The following is a 12774-nucleotide window of genomic DNA, read 5'->3' as shown; positions in this document are numbered from 1 at the left end:
CTCCAAATGGTAGATTGATCCAACTATAAGTACCCCAGGATCCAAATTGGATCTAAGTAGGCTGGGGGGTCCTGGGTCAAATGGGTAAGAATTGTTTGTAAGATAGGGTGGGTCCATGATTTGGTGAGAAAGTAGATTGGGCAAGACGGATCCACGTGGATTTTTGGCAGAAAACGGGTCAATATTTTGGGTCGTACATGGTTTTGGAGTAAAAACCGGGTTGGGATTTGGTCTTGGGTTAGAAAATGAGCCTAAAAGAGTTGGATTTGACTGAGTTTGAGGCTGAACTGGATCCAAGATCTCAGAGTTGTGTTTTTGGATCTCAGAACATCTCTGAACCGGGTTTCAGACTGCTTGAATCAGGCCCATAACACTCGAATTGGGTGAGTTTGTGTGAGGCAGAACCGGTTCCCAAAGGAGCTGGCTCCCTACACCTCATCTGTTGAGTCTGGTGGATTCCCACCCATGTTAGGGTACGAGGGGAGGAACACCCAACCCCTACCGCTGGTGATTTTTCAATATCTACCACAGTTTCTGTTGCTAGCAGAATCAAAATGCTCGGATGATACGAAAATGACCTTGAGTGAGGCCAAAAGGTGGTACGAAAATGCTGTTGAGGGAGCTAAAAAGAACTCCCATGCTTTTGACCACGATACTGTAGGGTGATTATTGAAAAAATCATCATTGATGGTGATTTTAAATATCACATAATCTCATACCCCTACCGGTTACATCAGACAATAAATTGATCAGTAGAATTTAGAGTTCAAATTAAAGTCCTATATTATGATGAGTAAAGAGATACAACTAACTTGAATAAATTAATAACCAGATCAGATCAGATCAGGGGCGTAGCTAGGGGGGGGGGCAGGACTGGCTGTAGCCCAGTCCTGCCTCCCCAAACAGTTAAATTTTTTTTTTTTTTTAAAAGCCCAGTCCTAGCCCTGCCATGATTCCATATGAAATAGATTTTTATCCATTTTTTAGCCCAGCCCTGACTGCAGCAAATAGTTTGATTTGTCCATATGAAATAGATTTTTATTAATAATTGTAGCCATTTTTATTTTATCTCAAAAAAAATTTTTTTCGGGGGCGCTGCCCCCGAACCCCCGACTATCACACAAATAATTTTTTTTTTCTGCACCCCTGTTTGCCCCCCCCCCCCCACATGAATCCTAGCTACGCCCCTGGATCAGATGGCAATTTATCTCCAAACTGTCACCTCAGTGACCTCACTGAAAATAAAATAAAATAAAATAAATTAATAAAGAAGCTCTCGAGAGAGTGAGAGAGAGCCTTGCTTTTGCACCAATCTGTCCTTTATATTCAGACCCACCTCCGGCTTCCATTAGAGAGAGAGAGAGAGTCATGTCAATGCCACACATTATCATCTTTCCGTGGATGGCACAAGGCCACACCCTCCCTTTGCTGGACCTGGCCAAGATGCTATCCCGCCGAGAGGTCAAGATCACCATCTTCACCACCCCTTCCAACTCCAAACCCATTCTCCAAACGCTTTCCCAAACACCAAACGTTCAGCTCGAGATCCTTGACTTCCCGGCATCAGAAGAGCTACCACCATCCTGCGAGAACACGGACCAGCTCCCCTCCATGGATCTCTTCGTCCCTTTCCTACTCGCCACCAACAGACTCCAAGAACCTTTTGAGAGATCCCTTGAGAGGATGGTCAACTCGAGAGAGGCCCCTCCCCTCTGCATCATCTCGGACTTCTACCTCCCGTGGACCCTGGATTCCGGATCCAAATTCAACATCCCCAGGTTGGTTTTTCACGGGATGAGCGCCTATTCCATTTCCCTGAGCAAGTCTGTCGAGTTGTACCGTCCAGACCGGAATGTCGCCTCCGACTCGGAACCCTTCGAGGTTCCCGGGTTGCCTGAGAGGGTCCTACTCACGAGATCCGAAATCTCGTGGCTCCTGATGCTTCTGGAAGAGGACAAACAGAATATCTCGTTGTTCGCGAAATTGAGAGAAGCCGAGCTCAGGAGCCACGGCACCATACTCAACACCTTCGTCGAGCTCGAGCCGCTGTACGTCTCGCACCTGCAAAGCCACTATTACAAGCACGTGTGGTGCGCGGGCCCCATGGCCCTGTGCAATGAGGTGCAGGAGGGGAGAGGACCTGCAGACTCGCACGTGTGGAATAGATGTACCGGTTTTCTGGATGCACATGCGGGCCAGCCAGGGTCAGTGGTCTACGTGTCCTTCGGGACTCAGGCACGTGTGACAGACGGGCAGATGACGGAGATCGCGTTCGGGCTGGAGTCCAGCGGGTTGGCCTTTGTGCTTGTGGTGAGGTCCAGCACGTGGAAGGCCCCGGATGGGTTCGAGGAACGTGTGGCTGGGAGGGGGCTGGTGCTGAGGCAGTGGGCCCCCCAGCTGCTGCTACTAGCCCACCAGGCGGTACGGGGGTTCTTGACCCACTGTGGCTGGAACTCTGTCTTGGAGAGCCTCTCGGCTGGGGTGCCCATGTTGGCCTGGGCCATGATGGCTGATCAGCACATGAATGAGAAGATGGTGGTGGAGGATCTGGGTGCCGGGATCCGCATCCTGCCACCTGCAGAGCGGCATCTTAAGGTGGTGATGGGACGCGAGTTGGTACATGAGAGGGTGCTGGAGCTCATGGCCGGTGAGGAGGGGCGGCGGGCACGAGCGAGGGCAGCCCAGATCAGCAGCATTGCAAGGAGGGCTATTGGGGAGGCTGGGTCATCTTACACCAACCTGGGCGCTCTGGTTGACCATCTTTGCAGCTTTCAGGCGAACCCGTTGACTGCTTCTGTCAATGTGACCATGGATGTACCAACAAAGTAGACATCTTAACCTAAAAATACACAACTGTGTTAAGAAAAATAGAGAAATACGACTTGCAATAAGAGATGGTTTCCGACTTAATTACCTCAAGATGTTTGGCATCCAAAAACTCGTGCAAGTTATGGTTTTATCGGGTATGGTTCGGGTCTGGTTAATCTAGTTCTGATCGGGTCTGGGTATGGTTTTTCTTATAGTGAACCCGATTAGACCTGCAGGGTCTGGACCTGATATCATACCCCAAAATCAGGTCCAAGTCTGGTTCTACCTGGGTTTGAACCAAACCTGACCCGTTGACAACATTACTCTTCCGTAGAGGAGGAGGTAGCAAGCTCGAATACTACTACTCTCTTGGATGGGTATCAATTTTCATGTGGTGATAAACGTAGTGAGTGGGGTATTATACAGGAGTGCAACCTTCATCTGTAATTTTAATCGCTTTTGTACATAGTTTTTAATAAATGGAAGGGGACCTACCCCCAGCTCCCTCTTATCAGGGCAAAAAAAAGCAATTCTCTATTCTTTTCCTAATTTCTTCTTCTAAATCCCCTGTCTACCAATGTCATCAAAAGTGAAGTGATTTAATTTGTAAATTTAATCGCTTTAATTTGCACATTGTTTTCAACCCCAGCTCCATCTTATCAGGCAAAAAAAGTAGAACTTGTGACATCCTGTCAACTTGGTGACATTCACAAGTCCCTCTGCCACCAATGTTAATAAAATAGAAGTCAATCGATTCAAATTGAATCAACCCTCATTCGATTCGATGTAAGGCCTGATTCAAACTCCTTATAAAGTTGGCCGATTCAACTGAATCAGGTATGCAACGGCTCACATATATAACATTTTGATTTTTTTTTTTTTAAGACTTTTTCAATGGGCTGATTGAAAACCCCCTTGGGGTACCATAAAATTCATTGTGTGTATTTTAAGGAAAATGAAAAATCTGACTGTCCGTGAAGCAAAGTGCAGTTACAGTCATTGTTCATACTAGATTGTTGGTTATATTCAACAGAAAATGACCATATTGTATGAAAAAAAATATATGTTTTTAAAATGTCTGATAATTTAAAAAATTTGCTTCATGTTTAAATTCATAAATACTTAATTCTTTAAAGATATTTTTATCTTTTACACTAGTGAACCTCTTGAGATTGATGCACATGCAAATCCCTTTTAATTACTGATCATCAAGGAGGTTCTTCAATGTGGGGTGACATTGACATATATAAATTAATGGGTAGGTGCAAAATTGATACGTGATAAATGGGTTTTTCTATTCTTTCAATGTCTTTTTTGCAGTTTTGACTTCATAAATATATTGAGCATGATCGATTTATGAGGAATTCATACTTGAATCATGTGTTTTTTTTTATGAAAAATGATATTTGGAGCCTCCAAAGTTTATAAAGATTTTGGACCATTAAGTTTTTAAACCTTATAAAAACCTATCCATGTATATAGATCTTTATATAATAAAGTATATAGATCACATATATATGGTCAAAATTTAAAATCAAGTACATAGATCACTCATGTGTCAGAGTCAATGGTAATCTCTAACTTCTCTATATTGGTATTCTTTGTAATAGAATGGGTTTGTGCCAAAGATGATAACATGTGGCCAGTGTTATTAAAAATGTGTCACAATCAGCAAAAAGCATGTCTCGCCTTAAGGTGAGAAGCTTTATGCCTTGAAGCGCATATACAAAGTGCAACAGCCCCAAGGCATGCACCTCATACACCTTGAGGCGATGCCTTGAGGCGAGATGCACCTTAAGCTGAGGCATACAGATTTAACTAAACTACTAGTAAAGAAAGCATTTACTACCATGTTCAAGCCAGTTGACCGTAAGTACGTCCAACAAAGCCAACACAGCTAGGTCTTTGATCCTAGGGATGGTTTTCATGTGTAAATATAAAAAAAAAAGGGCATGATAAATGCACGCAGTGCCGGGTAGGGGTGTCAATGGATTGTTGTTACGAAAACCGCGAGCCAGAAACAACCGAAGTAAACAAAATACAACAAAAACACACATATTTACGTGAAAAAACCTCTCCTTAAATTCGAGAGGGAGTAAAAACTTATAGTCGCCCAGAAAAAAAAACTTTATTACTTTTTCTCGACAGATATAAAAAAGAAAGAAAAGAAAGAATTTATACAAAGCAAGGGCGACAATCCTAAACCTAAACAAATCTGGTCTTATCCATATGACACCGGGTCTCAAACATAAGCTCCAAAAAAATTTTTTTCTGGGCAAAAACTTCTGAACCCGTGTCGGGGGAGCCCCCAAACCCCCTTACTGCAAGGGCGAAAACTTTGAATCAGGCTCCACAACTCATCAATTGGACCTATGTTAAAATGAATAGGTCCAAACCTGAATCCGACTAAGTAATGTAGGTATGAGATCAAGATTTGGGTTTAACTAAATTTTTATAAGAAAAACTATACCCAGATCCGATAAAAATGACATAAACTAGACTCAGTTTATACCTGACAAAATAATATTTTTAATTATTTTACATTGAAAATTTGAGAATCTTAACTGAAACTCCGATCAGACTTGGTTTAGTATAAAATTTTATAAACCATACGCAACCCATATAATAATTGGACCTCATGGGTCTAACCTGAATAATTAATCAGAATTCCTTCTTTGCAACCAAACCCTGACCCTATAAGATCCAATATGTGTTAGGATCGGGTCATACCCAATTCATTGACACCCTTATTAGCAGGTTCATCAATTTGCAATCTAATAGACACTCAAAGCAACCACGTTAATGAAATCATTGAGATTAGTTGCTTGGTTTCACAAAAAATTAATATCACCATGTCAACTTGTTGAATGTATTTAATTTCGTAGGAGCAATAATCTCTTTTAGAATGTGACGTTCAACCCTTTTAGTGGCAAAATCAAGTCATGCAATTACATGCCGTCACAATCTTATATATATATATATATTAGCATTTGGTTGTTAATGTTAATATGCATTTTGTTGTTAATATTAATTTTTTATTTAATGAATGATCATGTTTTATTTCTTAAATACTTACATAGCATGTTGTTGCATTAATGTTATTTTTATATGTTAATCTCATATTTTTTATTATTTATTTGAGATTTTTTATTTCTTGTTAGTTGTTGCTTCAATAATAAAGAATTTTTTGTTTATTTATAATTTTAGATATTTTCTATAAAAATTTTTTTTTAAATAAAAAACTTTGAGGCTTAGGCTTTGCTCCTTGAGGCTTAACCTCAGATTTTGGTGGGGCGCCTGGCTAAGCCTCGACGCTTTTCACAACACTCTATGTGGCATTTCCATGACCTCTCTCTCTATGTTGTGTGTCGGCAGACCAAAGAAAAAATAGATGGGGGCTATAAACATGATCGTTGCGGGAAGACAGGTGTTTAAGGGTCACTCCACCGTACATGGCTTCATCCCACAAGGAACTCTTGATTGTGGACAAATGGCTGTTTGACACTGTCAGTACGCTCCTTTGATAGCGTGCACACTTTGTCTTAATTAATACCACCACGCGTTTGGAAACCTTATTTGAATGATAAGATTCGTTTTAACATCCTGAGATGGTATAGAAGACTTTGTATCTTGATTTATTCACAGAAATAAGAATTTGGTAGGGTCTGCCTAAACCCAGCTTGCCTTAAAAAAAAAAGATTGATTTTAGCAAACGGACAAGGGGAGAACATGGTTATTTTTAATTATATCTTTCTAAATATACAAATGACTGCTCCAGTCTCATCTCCCATTTTCTTCTCCACTCTCGTCACCCCCATCATGTCGGCTGCCAAACAGGTCCATATTAGTTCATTTACTAGTGATGTGCCAAGTTTTTTTTTAAAGTTTAACTAGGTCTGATAAACGAGTCGTGCAAACCAGACAAAGGTCATTCAAGTTCATCTCTTTCATAGGAAAGAGAGCCTCTTTCTAACTAGGGCGAAGCAAACATCTTCATGGGAAATATATGGTCAGGCCCAAATAATAAATGCAAACAGGTATTTCTTATATCAAAATGGGGTCACACATTCTCCCACGGGGAAGCATTTTCCGTCTTGGGCATCCCTTTCAAGGGAAAGTGGCTTCCTCGGATGGGAGTTAACACCACCATTGGTGTCCAGTGAGAAGAGAACTTTCGATTCAATTAGTTCGACTCATAGGCTCTACATGAGAAAATATTAGCCACACCTGTTAGTTTGGAACCTACAAGTGAAAAACACTGTTTTATTGGTTTTTGCACATATGACCCTCCAAATGTGATTAAAATGTATGATTTAATAGAAACCAGCTCTTAAATCATATCTTCTAAACATATATGCAGGATTTTCTGAAGGATGAAAATTCAACAACACGATCTACTGAATTTTCAGCCCTCAAAAGTTTGTATTTTTATGTCCAAAAAATACAATAAAGAGTCGATTCTTGCTATTTTAATCATGCTAAACACATCCATGAGGTCATGTTCGGTCAACACCTCGCCTTATGAGTTTGAACTAAAGGGTTTGCAACCTATGTGGGTAGCCAGTATTTTTTCAAATTTAAAACAGGTCGTTTAGACGTTCCCAACTCAGGCATAAACACTAATATATTAGGAAAGGACCAATCTGGTAATTCAAGCTAGTCAGAAGTGGGACAAGAATTCTTCATTTTCAGAGTATGGTGTGATATACTAATAATATTGGAAACTTCATAAAATAAGCCATACCCCACATCCATAGCTGTAACCATGTGGTATAGCTTGGAAGTCACATAGTGCTCATTCTATGTCCTGGAACATTTCCTTGCTTATGGCCACTAGCAAATTGGGCCTTTGCCTGAACCACCAATAACATGATTTAGTAAGGAGTTCTAATACTAAACTTCCACATTTATGTTATTTAATTTTGACATTTACGGTTGAACCAATTGCTCCAGTAAAGGCTGGTAATTCGTTGAGGTCAAGTTTGTGATTAAGGTACAAAGAATAGCTAAATAAATGAATTGATAATTGGTGTTAACATGGTCCACTTAACGGTACATCCATCTGCTTCCTGATATTGAATTATAAACAGCAACAGATGGCCTCTTGCCTCCATAGCCATTTCAATCTGGGGGCACAAGCTGCAATATAGATGTGGGGACTTCATAGGCTGTTGTTGATATCATAAACTCAATGTTCTTGTATTTCTGTGAAATTATTTCAGCTTGAGCTTTCCTAGCTGTATCTGTTGCAAACCCAACAAGTATGAGAATGAATGTCCCAGCAAATCCGCCGAATGCAGTAAGATGCGTTATCCGTTCCATCATGGCAGGCCCAGCAGCCATCACTGCTAAAAATGCAGATCCAAGAACAGATGTTCTTCCAAGAACCTGCATTTCATCAAGTTTCTTGAACAAATCTTTTATACACACAGATGCGTGCACACACACATTCCATAATAAATAAAATTGACTTTGAGTCTTAGTATACACAAGTTTTTTTCATGCTTCATTTTTTATTATTGAAAAACCAAAGCACTGTTCATTACCATGATTTTTCCTATATTTCCCCAAACAAAATCTGTTAAACTTTAGTTCTCCTTAAAAGTTGCTTTACCAGGAACCTATTGATACCGATATTGATGACTATACTACTCATACTGCTAGTTATGCACGATGAACATAAGATCATTAACATATTTGTGTGCCAGGAGGCTGAACGTCCTGGCTGATCACAGGTGGATGGTCCATCAGGGAAATGCTCGTGTATCAAGCTATTCTGCAAGATATAATGCCTGTCAGGTTAGTTCTAATGATAACATTTTGTCAAATCTACTGCATTTGTTAATACATAGTAACAAATCCGGGATTTATGACTAAGAGACTACCCAATACAAAACATCAAAATACAGTAGAATATTTTTATTTGGCCTTTTTAGATCTTCACTTGAAAACTTGTTTTTCACAAGATGTTAGCATTTGTTCGTCATGAAAAAATTGGGTGTCTACGTATGCCTTTATTTGTCATTAATCGAATCTGACTCGATTTATGACAAAAAAATTGAATATGGTTTGATAACGTCGAGCCGATGTAAAAATAATTGACTTGTCAAGGTCAGACCAGTTTTATAAATAATTGAGTTGTTGACACTGTTTGGGTCTTACCGAACGAGGTCGAGCCAATTTTGAAAATGAAAATTGGGTTGCCAAAACCTTTTGGATCTCTCTGAATGAGGTCGAGCCGATTTTGAAAATAGTAGTTGGGTTGTCGAGACCGTTTGGGCCTTGCAAACGAGGTCAGGACGGTTTTGAAAATAGTATTTGGGTTGCCAAGACCGTTTTGGTCTTGCCAAACAAGGTTGAGCCAACTTTAAAAATAATTAGGTTGTCAAGATTATTTGGGTCGCACCAAATAAGGTCAGACTAATTTTAGAAATGGCTAGGTTATCGAGACTGTTTGAGTCTCGCTAAACAATATCGAGCCAGTTTTAAGAACAATTGGGTTGTTGAGACCATTTGGGTCTCATTGAACGAGATCAGACCAGTTTTGAAAATGTCTAGGTTGCTGAAACTGTTTAGATCTTGTTGAACGAGGTCAGGCCAGTTTGAAAAAGAACGGGGTTATTGAGATCATTTGGGTTTCGCTGAATAAGGTCCAGCCATTTTTGGAATTGAGAACAGGGATAAGCATGACAAATGTCAGTACTTACAAACAGCATAAAGCACTTTGGCCATCCACAGGATGAACAACAAAGAGTTATTATCGTCTCAGAGATGGACGACAAAGTGGATTGTCTTCCCAACAGTGTACAACAGAGATATCCATATGGTTAAGTTGCCAAACAATGCATCTTTGTAGGATATCCATATGGTTAAGTTGGTTATAAAGTTAATTTATAATCTTGAATCTCAAAAGATTTTTGTCAATAGAGATGTTAAATTTTATGAAAATATTTTTTCTTTTCAAGATTAAGATGCCCCTACTCTTGATGCCAATAATGCCATCCCCATACCCATTTTTGAACCCCATGAATCATATCCACAACCTCACGACGTATAGCCTTTGTCCACCCTCCCAATTGCCCCCACATTGCCCTCTGTTTCACATGAGCCACTCATTCGGCTCGACACCTACAACACCCTCGACATGCCTCTCCTTTGCCGATCTGATCGTCCTCCCCAACCACCTTCTTACCTCAAGGATTTCAAGTCTTACTCTGCAACCCTCGTACTCCAATCGGATGCTTCATGTGATGTGGCTCCAAATTCTCATCATCCTCTCCACCATTATCTTGAATATTAGCATTTTTTCTTCTTCTCATCGAACATTCTTAGCCATCATCACTCAAGCTTTCGAGCCAAAGACTTTTTCTCAAGCTACGAAATACCAGCATTGGTGCTGCTGAAATTCGAGCACTTGAGGCAAACCACACTTGGATGATAACGACATTACCTGAAGGTAAGCATCCTATCGATTGCAAATGGTCTATAAAGTCAAATTTTGGTATGATGGTTCTATTGAATGCTATAAAGCCTGCTTGGTTGCTAAAGGATACACTCAAATTGAAGGTCTCGATTACAATGAGACATTTGCTCTAGTTGCCAAGATAGTCATTGTTCATTGCCTTTTTGCCATTGCTTCTATTTGTCGTCGGCAACTTTTTCAAATTGATGTCAACAACACATTTCTTTATGGTGATTTCGATGAGGAGGTGTACATGCAGCTTCCTCCTGGATTCTCTCATCAAGGGGTGCATCTAGTTTGTTGTCTACATAAGTCCATTTACGATCGTAAACAATACTCGCGGAATTGGTTTACAAAGCTTTCCTCTTATTTAAATGAAATTGGTTTCGTTCAATCCAAGGTTGACTACTCTTTATTCTCTACGACCGGGACTACTTATTTTTTTGTTCATCTTGGTGTACGTAGATGACATCATCATAACAGGTGATAATCTTGATCAGATATGTGCCTTCAAATATAATTTTTATGGGTGTTCTCAAATACTTTCTGGGCATTGAAATGGCTCTCTCCAAACAAAGAATTTTTCTTTCTCAATGCAAGTACATTAAGGATCTGCTTTAAGCCCTTTTCTATTTGCGATAGTGATGGATGAGTTTACGAGATCAATTCAAGAAAATGTACCGTGGTGTATGTTGTTTGCTGATGATATTGTTTTGATTGATGAGTCTAGAGCTGGGGTTAATGCTAAGTTAGAATTATGGAGACAAACATTGGAAGGTAGAGGTTTTAAGTTGAGTAAGAGTAAGACTGAATATATGGAATGTCGGTTTAGTAAGCAACGAAGTAGTGATGGGAGTGTAGTGAAGCTTGGTGAGCAAGAAATACCGGTGAATGATTATTTCAAATATTTGGGATACATCATTCAAAAGTATGGAGAAATTGATGGAGATGTAAATCATAGGATAAAGGTTGGGTGGATGAAATGGAAAAGTGCAACTGGAGTGCTGTGCGATCGTAGAATGCCATTGCGGTTGAAGGGAAAGTTTTATAGGACGACTATTAGGCCCGCTTTACTATACGGTACGGAATGTTGGGCTGTCAAGAGACATCATATTCAAAAAATGAGTGTAGCTGAGATGCGGATGCTTAGATGGATGTGTGGAAATACAATAAAAGATAAGATTCGGAACGAGGAGATACGTAAGAAGGTAGGTGTTGCACCCATTGAAAATAAGATGCGAGAGAATCGTTTACGGTGGTTTGGACATATTCGGCGAAGGCCTAATGATGCTCCAGTTAGAAGGTTGGAGAAATGGGAAAATATATTAGTTAAAAGAGGTCGGGGTAGGCCTAGGAAGACTTGGATGGAGATGATAGGAAAGGATATGAATGCTTTGAACCTCACCGAAGACATGGCATTGGATAGAAATGATTGGAGGAAAAGGATTCATGTGGAAGACCCAAAATGAATTTCTTTTTTGGTTCATATCGTTGACCCCAATTGTTTTGGGATGAAGGCGTTGTTGTTGTTGTAATGCAAGTACATATTAGATATCATGGAAGACATGGGATATCTAGGTTCGAAGCCATGTTCCTTTTCAATGAAGCAACACTATAAGTTCAATGCTATAGATGGTTCCCTTTTGGAAGATCTGAGCCTTTTTCGACGGTTAATTGGTCGATTAATTTACCTCACCATCACACGCCCCGACATCTCATATGTTGTTCACCTTTTAAGTCAATTCTCAAACCAACCACACACTCCTCACATGTACGCAGCTCTTTGCATCTTGCGCTATCTTAAAGGCACTTCGGGCCAAAGGATTTTAATGAATGCATCTAGTCAGTTAAGTGTTCTTGACTATTCTTATTCTAATTGGGCTTCTTGCCCTATCACTCGCAGGTTGGATATTGCATAATTGCTCAGCCTGAGTCTGATTTGCTAAAAAACCAAGAAACAGTCCATTGTATCTTGCTCCTCTGTAGTGGCCAAGTATCGTTCCACGACATTAGCCACTTGTGAGCTTATTTGGTTCAAATCTTTATTGACCGACTTTGGGATTTCTCACCCTCAACCCATGACTCTATTTTGTGACAATCAAGTTGTTCTGCATATTGCTTCTAACTTTATTTACCATGAACACACCAAACACGTCGAAGTTGATTCTTATCTTATTCGGGAGAAAATTCAAAGTGGGTTAATCAACACTTAGTTCGTTCCTACCCACTCATAGTGCACTGGCATTTTCACCAAATCTTTAGGCAATGCACAATTATCTCTTTTGAAGTCCAAGTTGGGCATGCTCGATTCACATGCTCCAACTTGAGGGGGCGTATTAGTTATTCTCGACAAGGAGTTATCGCAATCCGTTAGGTATTTTAGATGACTTGATAATGAGTTATCGTGAATTCTCAACATTATCACATGTCATTTGATAACCACCTACCTGCATACGTGGTAGTGGTTAACGGATTGTGTTATTCGTTATCTACTGATAACAATA

The 12774-nt window shown here is 40.1% G+C and overlaps 1 protein-coding gene across 1 annotated transcript; it reads left to right on the top strand.

The window, feature by feature from the left end:
* Nucleotides 1-1356: 1356 nt before the first annotated feature.
* LOC149838766 (scopoletin glucosyltransferase-like) lies at nucleotides 1357-2919 on the top strand. Its single transcript, XM_090007786.1, has one exon. The coding sequence runs from the start codon at nucleotides 1369-1371 to the stop codon at nucleotides 2827-2829; it is 1461 nt and encodes a 486-aa protein (XP_089863912.1). The 5' UTR covers nucleotides 1357-1368; the 3' UTR covers nucleotides 2830-2919.
* The last annotated feature ends 9855 nt before the right edge of the window (nucleotides 2920-12774 follow it).

Source organism: Nuphar pumila, chromosome 5 (assembly GCF_984573655.1).
Source record: "Nuphar pumila chromosome 5, dmNupPumi1.hap1.1, whole genome shotgun sequence".
In the NCBI taxonomy this organism is placed as follows: domain Eukaryota; kingdom Viridiplantae; phylum Streptophyta; class Magnoliopsida; order Nymphaeales; family Nymphaeaceae; genus Nuphar; species Nuphar pumila.
This window is presented reverse-complemented; position numbering and strand designations above follow the sequence as displayed.

Bases quoted from the DNA above. Each gene is read 5' to 3' on its own strand.
- LOC149838766 (XM_090007786.1), top strand. From the start codon at position 1,369: ATGTCAATGCCACACATTATCATCTTTCCGTGGATGGCACAAGGCCAC.